Source organism: Capra hircus, chromosome 4 (assembly GCF_001704415.2).
Source record: "Capra hircus breed San Clemente chromosome 4, ASM170441v1, whole genome shotgun sequence".
NCBI lineage: Eukaryota > Metazoa > Chordata > Mammalia > Artiodactyla > Bovidae > Capra > Capra hircus.
This window is the reverse complement of record NC_030811.1, coordinates 14,604,133-14,623,046: the sequence shown is the minus strand read 5'-3', so window position 1 is coordinate 14,623,046 and position 18,914 is coordinate 14,604,133. Positions and strand designations below refer to the sequence as shown.

Genomic DNA, 18,914 nt, shown 5'->3' with positions numbered 1-18,914 from the left:
GGCATTTACTTTGCCAACAAAGCTCTGTCTAGTCAAAGCTATGGTTTTTTCAGTAGTTTTGTATGGTTGTAAGAGTTGGACCATAAAGAAGGCTGAGCACCAAAGAACTGATGCTTTTGAACTGTCGTGTTGGAGAAGACTCTTGAGAGTCCCTTGGACTGCAAGGAAATCAAACCAGTCAATCGTAAAGGAAATCAGTCCTGAATATTCATTGGAAGGACTGATGTTGAAGCTGAAGCTCCAACACTTTGACCACCTGATATGATGCCCTGACTCACTGGAAAAGACCCTGATGCTGGGAAAGATTGAAGGCAGGAGGAGAAGGGGATGACAAAAGATGAGATGGTTGGATGGCATCACCAACTCAATGGACATGAGTTTGAGCAAGCTCCAGGAGTTGGTGATGGACAAGCCTGGTATGCTGCAGTCCATGGGATCACAAAGAGTCAGACATGACTGAGTGACTGGACTGATCTAAACTGAAAAATTACAAAAATGCTAACTAAAACTAGAGTGATATACCATTTTATCCTAACAGACTGGCAAAGTTAAAAGAACATAAATGACAGGACTTCCACGGCGACCTAATGGTTAAGATTCTGGGCTTCCCCTGCAGGGGAGGGGGGAGTAGGGGGTGGGGAGGGGGGCTCGGTTCTATTCCTGTTCAGGGTAATAATAAACTGCATGCCACCGGGCACAGCCAGAAATTTAAAAAATTAGGAGGAATAGTACCAATAGAATTTTAGATGTGCAACCCTAGAAAACACACAACAGTTGTTGGGATTATTTATCTGGCTTAATTTGGAGCTTCGCTGGGGCTACCCTTGTGGCTCAGATGAAAAAGCATCTGCCTGAAATGCTGGAGACCCGGGTTCAATCCCTAGTTTGGGAAGATCCGCTGGAGAAGGAAATGGCAACCGACTCCAGTGTTCTTGCCTGGAAAATTCCATGGACAGAGGAGCCTGGCAGGTTACAGTCCACGGGGTTACAAAGAGTTAGACACAACTGAGTGACTTCATTTTAATTTGGAAAGCATTTTGTCATAGAATGTAAAGTTGACATGCTGACCCTAAAGCTCAATTTTTATATTCCCAGGAATAGAGAAATATTATACCTTGGTATGTAAAGAAAGATATAAGAATGAAGTCCTGTTTGTACTAGCACCAAAATCTAGAGGAGAACACTAGTGTACATTAACTCAAGAATGGATAATAAATTCTGACAAACTATTAATAATAAATGGAACCTTATATATTAATGATGGCTCATCAGGTAAAGAATCCGCCTGCTTTGCAGGAGACAGGAGATGCAGGTTGGATCCCTGGGTCGAGAAGATTCCCTGGAGGAGGACATGGCAACCCACTCCAGTATTCTTGCCTGAAAAATCCCAGGGACAGAGGAACTTGATGGGCTACAGTCCGTGGGGTCACAAAGAGTCAGACACGACTGAGGGAATGAGCAGGCATGCACGTATTAGCAAAAGTGAATTACATAAAATTATCTGCAAAGACATAAATTATTATCACAGACATAATACTTAATAAAAATATGACGCAGACAAGGTAAAACAGAATAAATCCCTTAGATAAATTTCAAAGACATAAAACACTGATTAATATATAATTTACAGATTCTTACGTAAGTCTAAAACTGATAATGGAAGGAAAGTGAGTAAAAACTTGAACTTTAGGATTATGTTTTCCTAGACCTAGTAGAGAAAGAATAATGAAATCTGGAAAAAATAACACAGGGACTTAAAAATTCTCAGAGATAATCTGTCTCCTAAGCTAACAGTTTCAGCCTAGATGACGCATTTTGTTATTTCTCTGGATGCTTTATATATCCATTACAAATATTTCTTTTGTATAGTTCAAAATTTGGCTTGTTAGTATAAGGTAGCTGCTGGATCCATTTGTAAGTACAGTAGAAGCTAAGACTGATGTACAGCAAGTTGTGTATTTCATTGTCTGAGAGGGAAGGGAGGGGGGAGGCAAACTGACAAGATAAAAAGCAAGTGAGTTATTGATGTGCAACTGGTTTTCAATTTAAAGAAATGATCAAAGAGCAGAATCCGGGAAAAGACAATTGAAGCAGTCTGGAATCCACACTAGCTGCTTCGCCAGCTTTCCCTGCCCGCCCAGGCTGTGAAAAGCTAGCATCTCATGTACATGGGGACTGGGGTGACCACAGGGAGCAACCACGTCACGAGGAGGTGCTGCAGGGGATGAGGCACTTGAGAGGAAAAGCCACGGCTCTGCTCTCTCCCTGAGCCAGCCATGTGCCTCGGCCTCCTGTGCTGTGTGGCTCTTTTATTCTGGGGAGCAGGTGAGGTGAATTAATTGGATTCTAGATTCAGGACTTTCTCCTGAGGCTGCAAAATCAGGCTCCTTCAAGGGCCTTTTCTTCACTTTCTCTCTCTTTTCTCACAGGCTCCATGGACATTGAGGTCACCCAGAGTCCCAGCCATCTGGTCAAAGGAAAAGACCAGAGAGCAAAAATGTACTGTGTCCCCAAAAAAGGACACTCTTATGTTTACTGGTATCGCAGGAAGCTGGAAGAAGCATTCGAGTTCTTGGTTTACTTACAGGATGAAAAAATTATAGAAGATACAGACATGTTCAAACAGAGATTTTCAGCTGAGTGCCCCCAAACCTCACCCTGCAGCCTGGGAATCAAGTCCACCAAGGCATCAGACTCAGCTCTGTATTTCTGTGCCAGCAGCCAGTCCACAGTGCTGCACGTCAGCTCTTCTTAGAACACAAACTCACCATGGACCCAGCTCAGGAAATCAGTGGTGTCGTAGGAGGGTAGGAACTAACAGAAACCCACCTTGAAAGAGCATTAGCCAGAAGGAAAAAATCTGTAAATGGCAACACAGAATGAGCAAAAGGGGAGGTGGAAAACAGCTGGTGGGAATACAAATCCAAGAATGGGGCAGGAAGCTGTACAGTGGTCTCAGATTCCCCAATTTTCAGGGTATCTGGCAAAGGAGACACAGGATGTGACCTTGATGGGTTCCTAACAATCTTTAATAAAATATGCAGTTCTGAGCTTTTCATCTGGCAAAGCTGTGCCTTCAGGAATAAGGATAATCAGTAGGTCATCTGTCTTCCCTGGTCTCCCTGATCACCTGGATCAGGACATTCATTGATCCAAACAGAAATGAATGTCTAGAAATAAAACCACATAAGTATGGTCAATTAAGCTGGTTTTAGAAAAGGCAGAGGAACCAGAGATCAAATTGCCAACATCCGCTGGATCATGGAAAAAGCGAGAGAGTTCCAGAAAAACATCTACTTCTGCTTTATTGACTATGCCAAAGCCTTTGACTGTGTGGATCACAATAAACTGTGGAAAATTCTGAAAGAGATGGGAATACCAGACCACCTGACTTGCCTCTTGAGAAACCTATATGCAGGCCAGGAAGCAACAGTTAGAACTGGACATGGAACAACAGACTGGTTCCAAATAGGAAAAGGAGTACGTCAAGGCTGTATATTGTCACCCTGCTTATTTAACTTCCATGCAGAGTACATCATGAGAAGCGCTGGACTGGAAGAAGCACAAGCTGGAATTAAGATTGCCAGAAGAAATATCAATAACCTCAGATATGCAGATGACACCACCCTTATGGCAGAAAGTGAAGAGAAACTAAAAAGCCTCTTGATGAAAGTGAAAGAGGAGAGTGGAAAAGTTGGCCTAAAGCTCAACATTCAGAAAACAAAGATCATGGCATCTGGTCCCATCACTTCATGGGAAATAGATGGGGAAACGGTGGAAACAGTGTCAGACTTTATTTTTGGGGGCTCCAAAATCACTGCAGATGGCGATTGCAGGCATGAAATTAAAAGATGCTTACTCCTTGGAAGGAAAGTTATGACCAGCCTAGACAGCATATTCAAAAGCAGAGACATTACTTTGCCAACAAAGGTCCGTCTAGTTGAGGCTATGGTTTTTCCTGTGGTCACGTATGGATGTGAGAGTTGGACTGTGAAGAAAGCTGAGCACTGAAGAATTGATGCTTTTGAACTGCAGTGCTGGAGAAGACTCTTGAGAGTCCCTTGGACTGCAAAGAGGTCCAACCAGTCCATTCTGAAGGAGATCAGTCCTGGGTGTTCATTGGAAGGACTGATGCTAAAGCTGTAACTCCAGTACTTTGGCCACCTTATGCGAAGAGTTGACTCATTGGAAAAGACCCTGATGCTGGGAGGGATTGGGGGCAGGAGGAGAAGGGGACGACAGAGGATGAGATGGCTGGATGGCATCACTGACTCAATGGACATGAGTTTGAGTAAACTCCGGGAGTTGGTATTGGACAGGGAGGCCTGGCATGCTGCGATTCATGGGATCGCAAAGAGTTGGACGTGACTGAGCGACTGAACTGAACTGAACTGAAACTATGATAAGGAATGCAGGAATAAACAGATTGGAAATAGACATGCTCTTCAATAAGCAGTGCTGGTTAAACTAGACAACTACGTAAAAAAATGAAATTGGAGCATTTCCTCATGCCATACACAAATTCAAACACAAAATTGATTAAAGATAGACATGTAATGCCAGAAACCATAAAACTCCTAGAACAAAACACAGAACACCCTCTGCCATCAGTTGTAGCAATATATGTTTTGATCTGTCTCCTCAGGAAAAGGAAACAAAAGCAAGAATGATGAAGTGGAAACTTATTAAGCATAAAACTTTCTCATAGTCAAAACCAAAAAACAAAATGTTGACAAAACAAAGACAGCCTGCTGAATGGGAGAAAATATTTGCAAATGATATAACCAGTAAAGCATTAATATCCAAAATTTTCATATTAAGTTCAGTCTACTCAATATGAAAAACAAAAACAACACAAAAAAATCGGCAGATCTCTCGTCTTCTTGCTTGGCTGGCGGCCTTGAAGACAACCCTCTTCTCTCCAACAAACCTGGGCATCTCTTATTTTGGCTTTCCTGTGGGTCAGTCAAGAAGAACCTGGCCCAGTAACAGTTGATTTGCAAATATCCTGGCATGCCAATAACTCCTCTAATAGCAGGAACTAATTTTACACTTTTTAACCCTCCATAGCACCTACCACATATCTACTACCTGTAGTTCTCTGGGTCAAACATAATTGACAAGTAAGTAAATGAAGTCCGCCACTATTTCTGGTCATGATTATGCTGAATATCTAGCCAAGAGAACTAGAAAAAAAGGGTTAGAATGAAGAAAGAAGCGAAGAAATGATTAAAGACAGATGGAAAACTGAGACAAAGAACCAAAGGAATCTAAAGAAGCATTGCATTATTAATAACAACAAATTTAATAAATTTACTGAATTTAACATAAACTTTAAAAGTCAATTTATTTCCATATATTAGCAAGAAACAGTAAAAACATATTTTTTTTAAGAGAGAGACCATTTACAAATTATAACACATATAAAATCTGTTAAAAATCTATTAGGTAAATGATTATTTAATTCAGAAAATTATTACATTTTAGGGAAAACATTTTAAAAATCTAAAACAAGTGAAGCTATATACCATGATCATGAATAAGTTAAACCAATAGAAAGAGTATTCCTATTTTTGTACTATCATCTATGTATTCAATGCAGCACTAATCAAAATCACAAAAGATATTCTCATGCAACTTGATGAAAGTCATTGAAATTTAGGAAAAGAGAGAGAATAGGGAAGATAATGTTGCGATTGTCAAGATAGGTAGAGAAAGAAAGATAAGAATCTAGAAAAATAACACGGAGACTTGAAAATTCTCAGTGAAAGTCTGTTTCCTAAGCTGATTGTTCCAGGCGAGATCATTCATTTTGCTATTTCTCTAGATGTACTGCATGTTCGTGGACGGAGGAGCCTGGTAGGCTGCAGTCCGTGGGGTTGCTAAGAGTCAGACACGACCGAGTGACTTCACTTTCACTTTTCACTTTCATGCACTGGAGAAGGAAATGGCAACCCACTCCAGTGTTCTTGCCTGGAGAATCCCGGGGATGGGGGAGCCTGGTGGGCTGCTGTCTCTGGGGTCGCACAGAGTCGGACACGACTGAAGCAACTTAGCAGCAGCAGCACAAATATTCGTAGAGCTCAAATTTTGTGTTTTTAACATAAGTTCAGTTCAGCTCAGTCGCTCAGTCATGTCCAACTCCTTGCGACCCCATGAATCACAGCACGCCAGGCCTCCCTGTCCATCACCAACTCCCGGAGTTCACTCAGACTCGCATCCATCAAGTCAGTGATGCCATCCAGCCATCTCATCCTCTGTCGTCTGCTTTTCCTCCTGCCCCCAATCCCTCCCAGCATCAGGGTCTTTTCCAATGAGTCAACTCTTCACATGAGGTGGCCAAAGCAAGTAGCTGCTATGTAATTTTGTGAATGCAATAGAAGCTATGATTGACATATAGCAAAGTGTATCGTTCATTGCCTAAGAGGGAAGGGAGGAGGGGAAAAGGCAAATTGACAAGTTAAAAAAGCAAATAAATTACTGATGTGAAATGACTTCTGTTCTTTAAAGACTGATGAGAGACAAGAATCAGGAAAAAAGAAAAATAAAGCAGTTTCAAATTCATACTAGTTGTTTCACGAGCTTTCTGTGCCCTCCCAGCCTATGAAATGTTAGCGACTCATATACACAGGGGCTCTAATGACCATGTGAACCCACCACGTCACAAGGAGTTGCTGAAGGGGGAGGAGGCACGTTAGGGAAAAAGTCACCGCCCTGCTTTCTCCCTGATCCAGACATGTGCTTCAGCCTCCTGTGCTGGGCAGCTTTCTTTTTCTTCTGGGGAGCAGGTAAGTCCCTGTTGTGAAGTTGTTGGATTCCAATCTCAGGACTTTCTCCTGTGGCTGCAAAATCAGCCTTTCTCCTGGGCTTTCATTGCATTTACTGTCTCATCCCTTACAGGCTCCATGGACACTGAGGTCATCCAGAGTCCAGGTCATCTGGTCAAAGGAAAAGACCAGAAAGCAAAGATGGATTGTGTCCCCATAAAAGGACATGTTCATGTATACTGGTATCGCAAGAAGCCGGAAGGAGCATTTGAGTTTTTGGTTTACTTACAGAATCAAGACATTGTGGAAGACACAGAAGTATTTCAACAGCAGTTTTTGGCTCAGTGGCCCCAAAACTCACCCTGCAGCCTGGAAATCAAGTCCACCAAGGCAGCGGATTCAGCTCTGTATTTCTGTGCCAGCAGCCAGTCCACAGTGCTGCACGTCAGCTCTTCTTAGAACACAAACTCACCGTGGACCCAGCTCAGGAAATCAGTGATGTCATAGGAGGGTAGGAATTGACAGAAACCCACCTTGAAAGAGCATACATCAGAAGGAAAAATCTGTAAATGACAACACAGGATGAGCAGAAGGAGAGGTGGAAAACAGCTGGTGGGAACACAAACCCAAGGACAGGGCAGGAAGCTGTAAGGGGTCTCAGATTCCCCATTTGGCATGGTATCTGGCAAAGGAGAGACACAGGATGTGACCTTGATGGGTTCCTAACAATCTTTATTAAGAAGTGTAATTTTGAGCTTTCCACCTGGCAAAACTGTGCCTTCAGAAATAATCAGCAGGGTCACCCTGGTCACCTTGCTCAGCATATTAACTGATCCAGACCCAGGGACTCCTCAGGGGTTCACGGCTGCTTCTCTCAGCTGTCCCTGCCAGAGGAGCTGAGCAAGAAATGCAGCAACTCCCTGGGTCCTGAATACTACAATCACACAAGCTTTAAAAGCAACAACTCGGCAATAAAATGCACCCAATTGGAGTATATGTTTCAACACTTTTTGACGAGATTTTGCTGTATAGATAGCTGGCATGACAATCAAGCCACAGAATACTTCTCCCTCCCCTAAAGTCCCTCCTTGCTATTTTACTGAGGTCTTTGAAAGTTCTCTAAGCTTGGCTTCCTATTTTTTAATCATAAGATCATAGCATCCAATCCCATCACTTCATGGCAAATAGATGAGGAGAAATTGGAAACAATGAAAGATTTTATTTTTTTGGTCTCCCAAATCACTGCAGATGGTGACTGCAGGGATGAAATTAAAAGATGCTTGCTCCTTCGAAGCAAAGATATGACAAACCTAGACAGCATATTAAAAAGCAGAGACATTACTTTCCTGATAAAGGTCTGTCTAGTTAAAACTACGGTTTTTCCAGTAGTCCTGTGTGGATGTGAGTTGGACCATAAATGAAGCTGAGCACCGAAGAATTGATGCTTCTGAACTGTGGTGTTGGAGAAGACTCTTGTGATGCTGGAAAGCCCCTTGGACTTCAAGGAGATGAAACCAGTCAATCCTTAAGGAAATCAGTTCTAAATATTCATTGGAAGGACTGATGCTGAAGCTAAAGCTCCAATACTTTGACCACCTGATATGAAGCCCTGACTCATTGGAAAAGAGCCTGATGCTGGGAAAGATTGAAGGCAGGAGAAGTGGGTGACAGAGTACGAGAAGGTTGGATGGCATCACCGACTCGACGGCAAGCTTTGGGAGTTGGTGACGGACAGAGATGCCTGGTGTGCTACAGTCCATGGGACCACAAAATGTTGGACACGACTGAGCAACTCAACTGAACTAAACTGAAAAATCATAAAAATGCAAACTAAAACTAGAGTGATACACTATTATATCCTAATAGACTGCTGCTGCTGCTGTGTGTCCGTCTCTGTGCGACCCTATAGACAGCAGCCCACCAGGCTCCCCCGTCCCTGGGATTCTCCAGGCAAGAACACTGGAGTGGGTTGCCATTTCCTTCTCCAGTGCATGAAAGTGAAAAGTGAAACTCAAGTCGCTCAGTCGTGTCTGACTCTTCGCGACCCCATGGACAGCAGTCTACCAGGCTCCTCCACCCATGGGATTTTCCAGGCAAGAGTACTGGAGTGGGTGCCATTGCCCTCTCCGCCTAGTAGACTAGCAAAGGTTAAAGAACATTAAGCGCCAGGGCTTCCATGGAGGTCTAGTGGTTAAGATGCTGGGCTTCCCTGCAGAGGGCGCTGGTGCTATTCCTGTTCAGGGTACTAGTAAACCACATGCCACCTGGCACAGCCAGAAATTTTAAAACTTAGAAAGAATAGTACCAATTGAATTTTAGATGTGCAACCCCAGAAAACACATAACAGTTGCTGGGATTATTTATTTGGCTTAATTTGGAAAGCATTTTGTCTTAGTATGTAAAGTTCATGTGGTGACCCTAAGGCTCAATTTTTATATACACAGGCATAGGGAAATATTATACCTTGGTATGCAAAGAAAGGTATAAGAATGCAGTCCTGTTTGTACTAGCACCAAAATCTAGAGGAAAAAACTAGTGTACATTAACTCAAGAATGGATAATAAATTCTGACAAACTATTAATAATAAATAGAACCTTGTATATTAGTGATAGCTTAGCAGGTAAAGAATCCGCCTGCTTTGCCGGAGACACAGGAGATGCAGGCTGGAATCCTGGGCTGGGAAGATCCCCTGGAGGAGGAAATGGCAACCCACTCCAGGATTCTTGCCTGAAAAATCCCAGGGACAGAGGAACCTGGTAGGCTACAGTCCAAGGGGTGACAAAGAGTCAGACATGACTGAGGGAATGAGCAGGTATGTACATATTAGCAAAAGTGAATTATATAAAATTATCTGCAAAAACAATAATAATAAAGTATTATCATTTAAATTATTATATAAAATAATCATAAATTATTATCACAGACATAATGCTGCATAAAAAATGACACAGAGAAAAGCATTAACAGAATAAACCCCTTAGGTAAATTTCAAAGACATAAAATACTGATTAGTATGTAACTTACAGATTCTTACACAAGTCTAAAACTAAAAATGGAATGAAAGTGAGTAAACACTGAAACTTTGGTATTATGTTTTCCAAGACTTGGTAGAGAAAGAATGATAAAATCTAGAAAAATAACACAGGGACTTAAAAATTCTAAGAGAAAATCTGTCTCCTAAGCTAACAGTTTCAGGCTGCTGCTGCTAAGTTGCTTCAGTCGTGTCCAACTCTGTGCAACCCCACAGACGGCAGCCCACCAGGCTCCGCCGTCCCTGGGATTCTCCAGGCAAGAACACTGGAGTGGGTTGCCATTTCCTTCTCCAGTGCATGAAAGTGAAAAGTGAAAGCTAAGTCGCTCAGTCGTGTCTGACTCCTCGCGACCCCATGGCCTGCAGCACACCAGGCTCCTCCATCCATGGGATTCTCCAGGCTGCTAGATGACTCCTTTTATTATTTCTTTAGATGCTTTATATATCCATCACAAATACTTCTTTTGTATTGTTCAAAATTTGGCTTGTTAATATAAAATGGCTGCTCTATTAATTTGCAAGTGCAGTGGAAGCTATGACTGACATACAGCAAGTTGTGTATTTCATTACCTGACAGGGAAGGGAGGAGGGGAGGAGGCAAATAGACAAGATAAAAAGCAGGTAAGTTATTGATGTGTAATTGATTTTCATTTGTTAAAGAAATGATGAAAGAGCCGGATCAGGAAAAGAGACAATTGAAAGTCTGGAATCCACGCTAGTTGTTTCACCAGCTTTCCCTGCCCTCGAGTACATGGGGACTGTGATGACTGCAGGGAGAGACCACGTCACACGGAGGTGCTGAAGGCGGATGAGGAGCCCTAGAGGAAAAGCCACGGCTCTGCTCTCTCCCTGAGCCAGCCATGTGCCTTGGTCTCCTGTGCTGTGTGGCCCTTTTCATCTGGGGAGCAGGTGAGGTGAATTTCTTGGATTCTAGATTCAGGACTTTCTCCTGCGGCTGCAAAATCAGGCTCCTTCAAGGGCTTTTTGTGAACTTTCTGTCTCTTTCCTTACAGGCTCCATGGACGCTGAAGTCACTCAGAGTCCAAGTCATCTGGTCAAAGGAAAAGGCCAGAAAGCAAAGATGGATTGTGTCCCCATAAAAGGACATATTAATGTTTATTGGTACCGCAGGAAGCTGGAAGAAGCATTAGAGTTCTTGGTTTACTTACAGAAGCAAGACATTGTGGAAGACACAGAAGTGTTCAAAGAGCAATTTTCAGCTCAGTGCCCCCAAAACTCGCCCTGCAGCCTGGAAATCAAGTCCACCAAGGCAGCGGACTCAGCTCTGTATTTCTGTGCCAGCAGCCAGTCCACAGTGCTGCACGTCAGCTCTTCTTAGAACACAAACTCACCATGGACCCAGCTCAGGAAATCAGTGGTGTCGTAGGAGGGTAGGAATTGACAGAAACCCACCTTGAAAGAGCATACATCAGAAAGAGAAATCTGTAAATGGCCACACAGGATGAGCAGAAGGGGAGGTGGAAAACAGCTGGTGGGAACACAAACCCAAGGACAGGGCAGGAAGCTGTAAGGGGTCTCAGATTCTCCACGATGCAGGGTATCTGGCAAAGGAGAGACACAGGATGTGACCTTGATGGGTTCCTAATAATCTTTATTAAGAAGTGTAATTCTGAGCTTTCCACCTTGGCAAAACTGTGCCTTCAGAAATAAGGATAATCAGCAGGGTCACCCTGGTCACCTCGCTCAGCATATTAACTGATCCAGACCCAGGGACTCCCTAGGGGTTCATGGCTGCTCCTCTCAGCTGTCCCTGCCAGAGGAGCTGAGCAAGAAATGCAGCAACTCCCTAGGTCCTGAGTAGTCCAGTCACACAAGCTTTAAAAGCAACAACTCGGCAATAAAATGCACCCAATTGGAGTATATGTTTCAACACTTTTTGACGAGATTTTGCACCTGTATAGATAGCTGGCTGGAGAAGGCAATGGCACCCCACTCCAATACTCTTGCCTGGAAAATCCCATGGACAGAGGAGCCTGGAAGGCTGCAGTCCATGTGGTCACCAAAGAGTCAGACACGACTGAGCGACTTCACTTTCACTTTTCACTTTCATGCATTGGAGAAGGAAATGGCAACCCACTCCAGTGTTCTTGCCTGGAGAGTCCCAGGGACGGGGGAGCCTGGTGAGCTGTCATCTATGGGCTCGCACAGAGTCAGACACGACTGAAGCGACTTATCAGCATAGATAGCTGGCATGACAATCAAGCCACAGAATACTTCTCCCTCCCCTAAAGTCCCTCCTTGCTATTTTACTGAGGTCTTTTTAAGTTCTTTAAGCTTGGCTTCCTATTTTTTAATCATAAGATCATAGCATCCAATCCCATCACTTCATGGCAAATAGATGAGGAAAAGTTGGAAACAATGAAAGACTTTATTTTCTTGGGCTCCCAAATCACTGCAGATGGTGACTGTAGGCATGAAATTAAAAGATGCTTGCTCCTTGGAAGAAAAGCTCTGACAAACCTAGACAGTGTATTAAAAAGCAGGGACATCATTTTGCTGACAAAGGCCCATATTGTCCAATATGGTTTTTCAGTGCTCATGTACAGATGTGAGTTGAACCACAAAGAAGTCTGAGAGCCAAAGAATTGATGCTTTTGAAATGTGGTGCTAGAGAAAACTCTTGAGAGTCCTTTGGACAGCAAGGAAATCAAACCAATCAATCCTAAATGAAATCAACTCTGAATATTCATTGGAAGGACTAATACTGAAGTTGAAGCTCCAGTAGTTTGGTCATTTGACGTGAAAAGCCAACCCACTGGTAAAGACCCTAATGCTGAGAAAGATTGAAGGCAGCAGGAGAAGGGGCTGACAGAAGATGAGATGGTTGGATGGCATCACCAACTCAGTGGGCACGAGTTTGAGTAAACTCCAGGAGTTGGTGATGGACAGGGAGGCCTGGCGTGCTGCAGTCCATGGGGTCACAAAGAGTAGACACAACCGAGCAACTGAACAATAAAATCCCCTGCATATATTTTGTTAAAGTTTCCCGAAGATTTCCCTGATGTAAGAATTATTTTATGAAAGTACATTTAGATACTCATAAGAAATTTATTTATTAAAATATTTTCTGCCAAGATTTCTCATTAGTGCTATTCAATGTAGTATTTACCTTTCTCAACTGATGTCTCAGTCTAAGTGTCAATCAACAGATGAAGGGATCCATCATATATATATAACATATATATATGTACTTTACATATATATATATATACATATAATAGAATACTACTTAGACCTTAAAAGAAATAAAACACTGCCATTTACTGGTTGCTAATGTCTAAGGAGAAAGGGGACATGAGGAGTTGTCAAATTGAAATTTCATGAGGACGAGATGGTTGGATGGCGTCACCGACTCAATGGACATGAGTTTGGGTAAACTCTGGGAGTTGGTGATGGACAGGGAGGCCTGGTGTGCTGCAGTCCATGGATTCGCAAAGAGTTGGACACAACTGAGCAACTGAACTGAACTGATGCTAATTCGTTAAACTGTGTACATTAAATATGTGCAGTTTTGGTACATAAATTATAGCTCAATGAAGCTGTTAAAAATAATTAGAAAGTAAGTAAATCTAGGGCTTCCCTGATAGCTCAGCTGGTAAATAATCCCCTTCAATGTGGGAGACCCCAGTTGGATTCCTGGGTTGGGAAGATCCCCTGGAGAAGGGATAGGCTACCCACTCCAGTATTCTTGGACTACCCTTGTGGCTCAGCTGGTAAAGAATCCGCCTGCAATGTGGGAGACCTGGGTTAGAACTCTGGGTTGGGAAGAAGCTGTTAAAAATAAATAAAAGGTTCAGTTCAGTTCAGTTCAGTCGCTCAGTCGTGTCTGACTCTTTGCGACCCCATGAATCCCAGCACGCCAGGCCTCCCTGTCCATCACCAACTCCTGGAGTTCACTCAGACTCACGTCCATCGAGTCCGTGATGCCATCCAGCTATCTCATCCTCTGTCGTCCCCTTCTCCTCCTGCCCCCAATCCCTCCCAGTATCAGAGTTTTTTCCAATGAGTCAACTCTTCGCATGAGGTGTCCAAAGTACTGGAGTTTCAGCTTTACCATCATTCCTTCCAAAGAAATCCCAGGGTTGATCCCCTTCAGAATGGACTGGTTGGATCTCCTTGCAGTCCAAGGGACTCTCAAGAGTCTTCTCCAACACCACAGTTCAAAAGCATCAATTCTTCGGTGCTCAGCCTTCTTCACAGTCCAACTCTCAAATGCATACATGACTACTGGAAAAACCATAGCCTTGACTAGACAGACCTTGGCCGGCAAAGTAATGTCTCTGCTTTTGAATATGCTATCTAGGTTGGTCATAACTTTTCTTCCAAGGAGTAAGCGTCTTTTAATTTCATGGCTGCAGTCACCATCTGCAGTGATTTTGGAGCCCCCAAAAATAAAGTCTGCCACTGTTTCCACTGTTTCCCCATCTATTTCCCATGGAGTGATGGGACCGGATGCCATGATCTTAGTTTTCTGAATGTTGAGCTTTAAGCCAACTTTTTCACTCTTTCACTAAAAGGTAAGTAAATGTAATTCAAGCCAAAAGGGCTGCTTTTAACAGTGCGTGTATGCTTGCTCAGACATGTACAACTCTTTGCAGCTCTTTGCAACACCATGGACTATAGTCCACCAGGCTCTTCTGTCCGTGGGATTTTCCAGGCAAGAATACTGGAGTGGGTTGCCATTTCCCTCTCTTGCTTAGAATTGCAACTTACATATTAAAGGGAATTAGTGGAAAGGATTGTTAGATGAGCTCAGAGGGGATAAGAGAAGAGGTAATCAAGTGCAGTTTAATAAGAACAGAAACCTTCCTGCCCTGTTGCTAAGCAACAGAAGCTCATAATTCTTCTTTCTAAAAGACAGGCATAAAATGCCTCAGCAACTGTTACTTTCTGTGTCTAAGGCTCTGATAAAGTTTCATATTCATGGAAAAAAAATATTTATTGCGATCTGGTGTCCCTTCTATCAGTGGGACTTGGGGAGGGTATTAGTTGAATCCAGTTGCTACTTTTTATGACCAGGAGACTTAATAGAGTTACAGAGAAGTTTCCTTAAATAAAATCGTGTTTACAATGACATCCTAAAGATGGGTTGGAGTTTACAAAGTGGGACTGGGGATAGAGAACAGACAAGCATGGATAGAAGATCTGGTGAAAAATTGTTCAGGTAGGAAAGAAACCAGTGTGCTTAATGAATGAAGATGCAGCAACATGAGAGGAGCAGAGAGAGGAAGGAGGTGAGCGAGAAGTGAGACAGGAGAGAAGCAGGCAGACATCAGCCATCAGACCGTCCGTGAACTTGCAAATCAAAGTATACACTATGGAACTTAACATACAATTTGATGCGAGTCGAGTTCTTTCATAGCCTTAATTTGCCAGAACAGTTTCAAGTTCACAGAAAAGTTGAGCAGAAGGTACAGAGTGTTCTCAGATGCCCCTTGCCTTGCCATTAAGATTTTAGGTATTTGACTTCTGTAGTAATCATGTTAGTATTTGTTGATGTGGGTGTGCCTGCACACGAGTTTTTTTAAAAATCATCCTGGCTATAGCATGAAGCTACAAAGGACAGTGTGCAAAAAGCATAGGCTGAGAATACATACAGTTGTGAATGCAGTGACCTAGGCAGCTGGCAGTGAAGCTGTTCGTGCAATGATGATGATGGTAGTGAAAGCCATACACGAAAATGAGAGATTTAAAACATAATTAGGAAATAAAATCAAAGGACTTCGTAATTGGTTGGACACAGGAGGCAACAGAAGGGGAGAGCTGAGAGGGCTACCACAGCCATATAGGATAGATGGTGGCTCAGACGGTAAAGAATCTGCCTGCAATGCAAGAGACCTGGGCTCAATCCCTGGGTCAGGAAGATCCCCTGGAGAAGGGAATGGCAACCCACTCAATATTCTTGCCTGGAAAACCCATGGAAAGAGGAGTCTGGTGGGCTACAGTCCATGGGGTCACAAAGAGTGGGACAGTAATGAGCGGTTGTCACTCACTCACTGCAGCCACGGGTTAGGACCAAGTGGGAAAAAGAGTTGCAAAAACTGACCACTAGGGGGTGATGCGGATCCTTCTGTAAAACTCTGAGCACAAAGCGCAGGCACAGACTGACCTCCCATCTGAGAAGTTGTTGGGTGCTGCATGGAACCCAAGTGAGATCTCTTAATAGTGGCTGTACAACTGTGGGTAATGATTAGTCAAAGCCCCCTCACCTGCCTTCAGTCCTTTTAAGAGTTGCATAGCCTCCAAGGGGCAGGTAAGTCTCAACAAGGAGATGTTTGTCCCACTTGTTTTCCAGGACCTGGAATCAGCTGCCTGTAGTTCAACTGTGTCTACTTCCAGTTGAGCTGGTTAGGAATGGATAGAACCAGAGACCCTCCAACTGGAAGTAAGCAAGTGTCTGCTTGGTGACTTTTAACATTAGAGGACCAAAAACTTCACCCTCAGATCATGCTGAGAGACTTCATTTATGAACCTGCAGAGACTTGTAAGCTTAATTACCCCTGTGCAGGATCAGGATTACCATACCTTTTCCGAATCACCTTTCCCTATGATCCCCATGCACCTCACACCTGAGACAGCCCCATTTCTTTATTCTTGATCACATATGTGCCTGAGTCCCTTGGCTGCAGAGATGGGGATATGAGATCTGCTCTTCCATCTTCTTGCAGAGTCGGACAGGACTGAGCGACTTTCACTTTCACTTTCACTTTCAGATGCATTGCATATTCAACAGAAATATAATTTTTATAAGTTCAACATTTAATTTAAATAGCGGCTGCATGATTTTGTGAATGTGGTAGAAGCAGCTATGATGGACATATGGCAAGTTGTATGTTTCATTGCCTGAGAGGGAAGTGAGGATAGGAGGAGGCAAACTGACAAATTTGAAAAGCAAATAAATTAATGATGTGTGGTTTTATGTAGAAGATAACGAAAGAGAAGATTCAGGAAAAAAATTAGAGCAGTTTAAAATTCAAGCTAGTTGTTTAACCAGCTCTCCCTCCCCTAAGCCTAAGAAATGTTAGAGTCTCAGGTACCCTGGGACTGTGATAACCACAGAAACCGACCACGTCACAAGGAGGTGCTGAAGGGGATGAGGCACCTTAGAGAAAAAGCCACTGCTCTGTTTGCTCCCTGAGCCAGCCATGTGCCTCGGCCTCCTATGCTGTGTGGTCCTTTTTTTCTGGGGAGCAGGTAAGTCCCTGTTGTGAAGTTGTTGGATTCCAATCTCAGGACTTTCTCCTGTGGTTGCAAAATCAGGCTTTCTCCTGGGCTTTCACTACACCATCTGTCTCTTTCCTCACAGGCTCCATGGACACTGAGGTCACCCAGAGACCAAGTCATCTGATCAAAGGAAAAGACCAGAAAGCAAAGATGGATTGTGTTCCCAAAGAAGGACATCCTTACGTTTACTGGTATCGCAAGAAGTTGGAAGGAGCATTTGAGTTTTTGGTTTACTTTCAGAATCAAGACACTATGGAAGATACAGTCGAGTTCAAACAGCGATTTTCAGCTGAATGCCCCCAAAACTCACCCTGCAGCCTGGAAATCAAGTCCACCGAGGCAGCGGACTCGGCTCTGTATTTCTGTGCCAGCAGCCAGTCCACAGTGCTGCACGTCAGCTCTTCTCAGAACACAAACTCACCGTGGACCCAGCTCAGGAAATCAGTGGTGTCATAGGAGGGTAGGAACTAACAGAAACCCACCTTGAGAGAGCATACACTAGAAGGAAAAATCTGTAAATGGGAACACAGGATGAGCAGAAGGGGAGGTGGAAAACATCTGGTGGGAATGCAAACCCAAGTATGGGACAGGAAGCTGTAAGGAGCCTCAAATTCCCCAGGTTGCAGGGTATCTGGCAAAGGAGACACAGGATGTGACCTTGCTGAGTTCCTAACAATCTTTATTAAAACATGCAGTTCTGTGCTTTTCATCTCACAAAGCTGTGCCTGCAGGAATAAGGATAATCAGCAGGGGTACCCTGATCTCCTGGCTCTGCACATCCGTTGATCCAGAGACGCCTCAGGGTTCATCACTGCTTCTCTCAGCTGTCCCTGCCAGAGAAACTGAGCAAGACACCCAGCAGCTCCCTACCTCCTGAACACTACAGTCACACAAGCTTTAAAAGCACTTTGAGGTATAACATAGTCACAATAAAATATACCCATTTCAAGTATATATTTTAACATGTTTGATAAATTTTTAGACCCATGTAACCTACATGATAGGGCTTCCCTGGTGGCTCAAACAGTAAAGAATCTGCCTGCAATGGGGGAGACCTGGGTTCGATTCTTGGGTGGGGAACATCCCCTGGAGAAGGAAATGGCAACCCACTCTAGTATTCTTGCCTGGAGAATCCCATGGACAGAGGAGCCTAGTGGGCTATAGCATACGGGGTTGCAAAGAGTTGGACACAACTGAGCTACACACACACACGCACACACACACGCACACACACACACACACACACACACACAGGAGACCTACCTGATGGGTTTCCCTGATGACTCAATGGTAAAGAATCCACCTGCCAAAGCAGAAGACAAAGGTTTGATCTCTGGGTGGGGAAGACCCCCCAGAGGAGGAAGCAGCAACCCACCCTAGTATTCTTACCTGGGAAATCTCACGGACAGAGGAGCAATAACAAGCATGATACCCAAGATACAGAATATTTCCCCCTTTCCAAATGTCCCCACATGCTGCTTTATTGAGGTCTTTAAATTCTCTCAGCATTGCTCTGTATTTTTTATCCAACACTTCTTACATATATTTTGTTGATTTTTTCCTATTTTTCCTAAATTTATTTTTTAATGTATTATAAATGTACCTTTTAATACTCAGAAGGAGTTTATTGATTAAAATAGTTTCTGCCAAGACCTCACATTAGCCCACTTCATTTTAGTCTTTACAACTCTCAACTGATGTCTCAATTTTAGCATATTATATAAAAACACCTTCTCCAGAAGTGAAGATTCGTGTTCACCAGCAGCCACACCTGAGATGAGGTATCACCTCATGTCTGTAAGAATCATGTTTCCAGGACTAGAACACAATCTAGTAAGTCCTGTTCTTGTCATAACTTAGGTCTGTCAAT

At 43.4% G+C, this 18,914-nt stretch overlaps 2 gene segments (V, D, J or C); both read left to right on the top strand.

The window, feature by feature from the left end:
• LOC102172430 lies at positions 2,277-2,755 on the top strand. The segment is given in 2 exon segments: positions 2,277-2,325; positions 2,430-2,755. Coding segments are annotated over 2 exon segments (375 nt in total).
• LOC108635878 lies at positions 10,660-11,138 on the top strand. The segment is given in 2 exon segments: positions 10,660-10,708; positions 10,813-11,138. Coding segments are annotated over 2 exon segments (375 nt in total).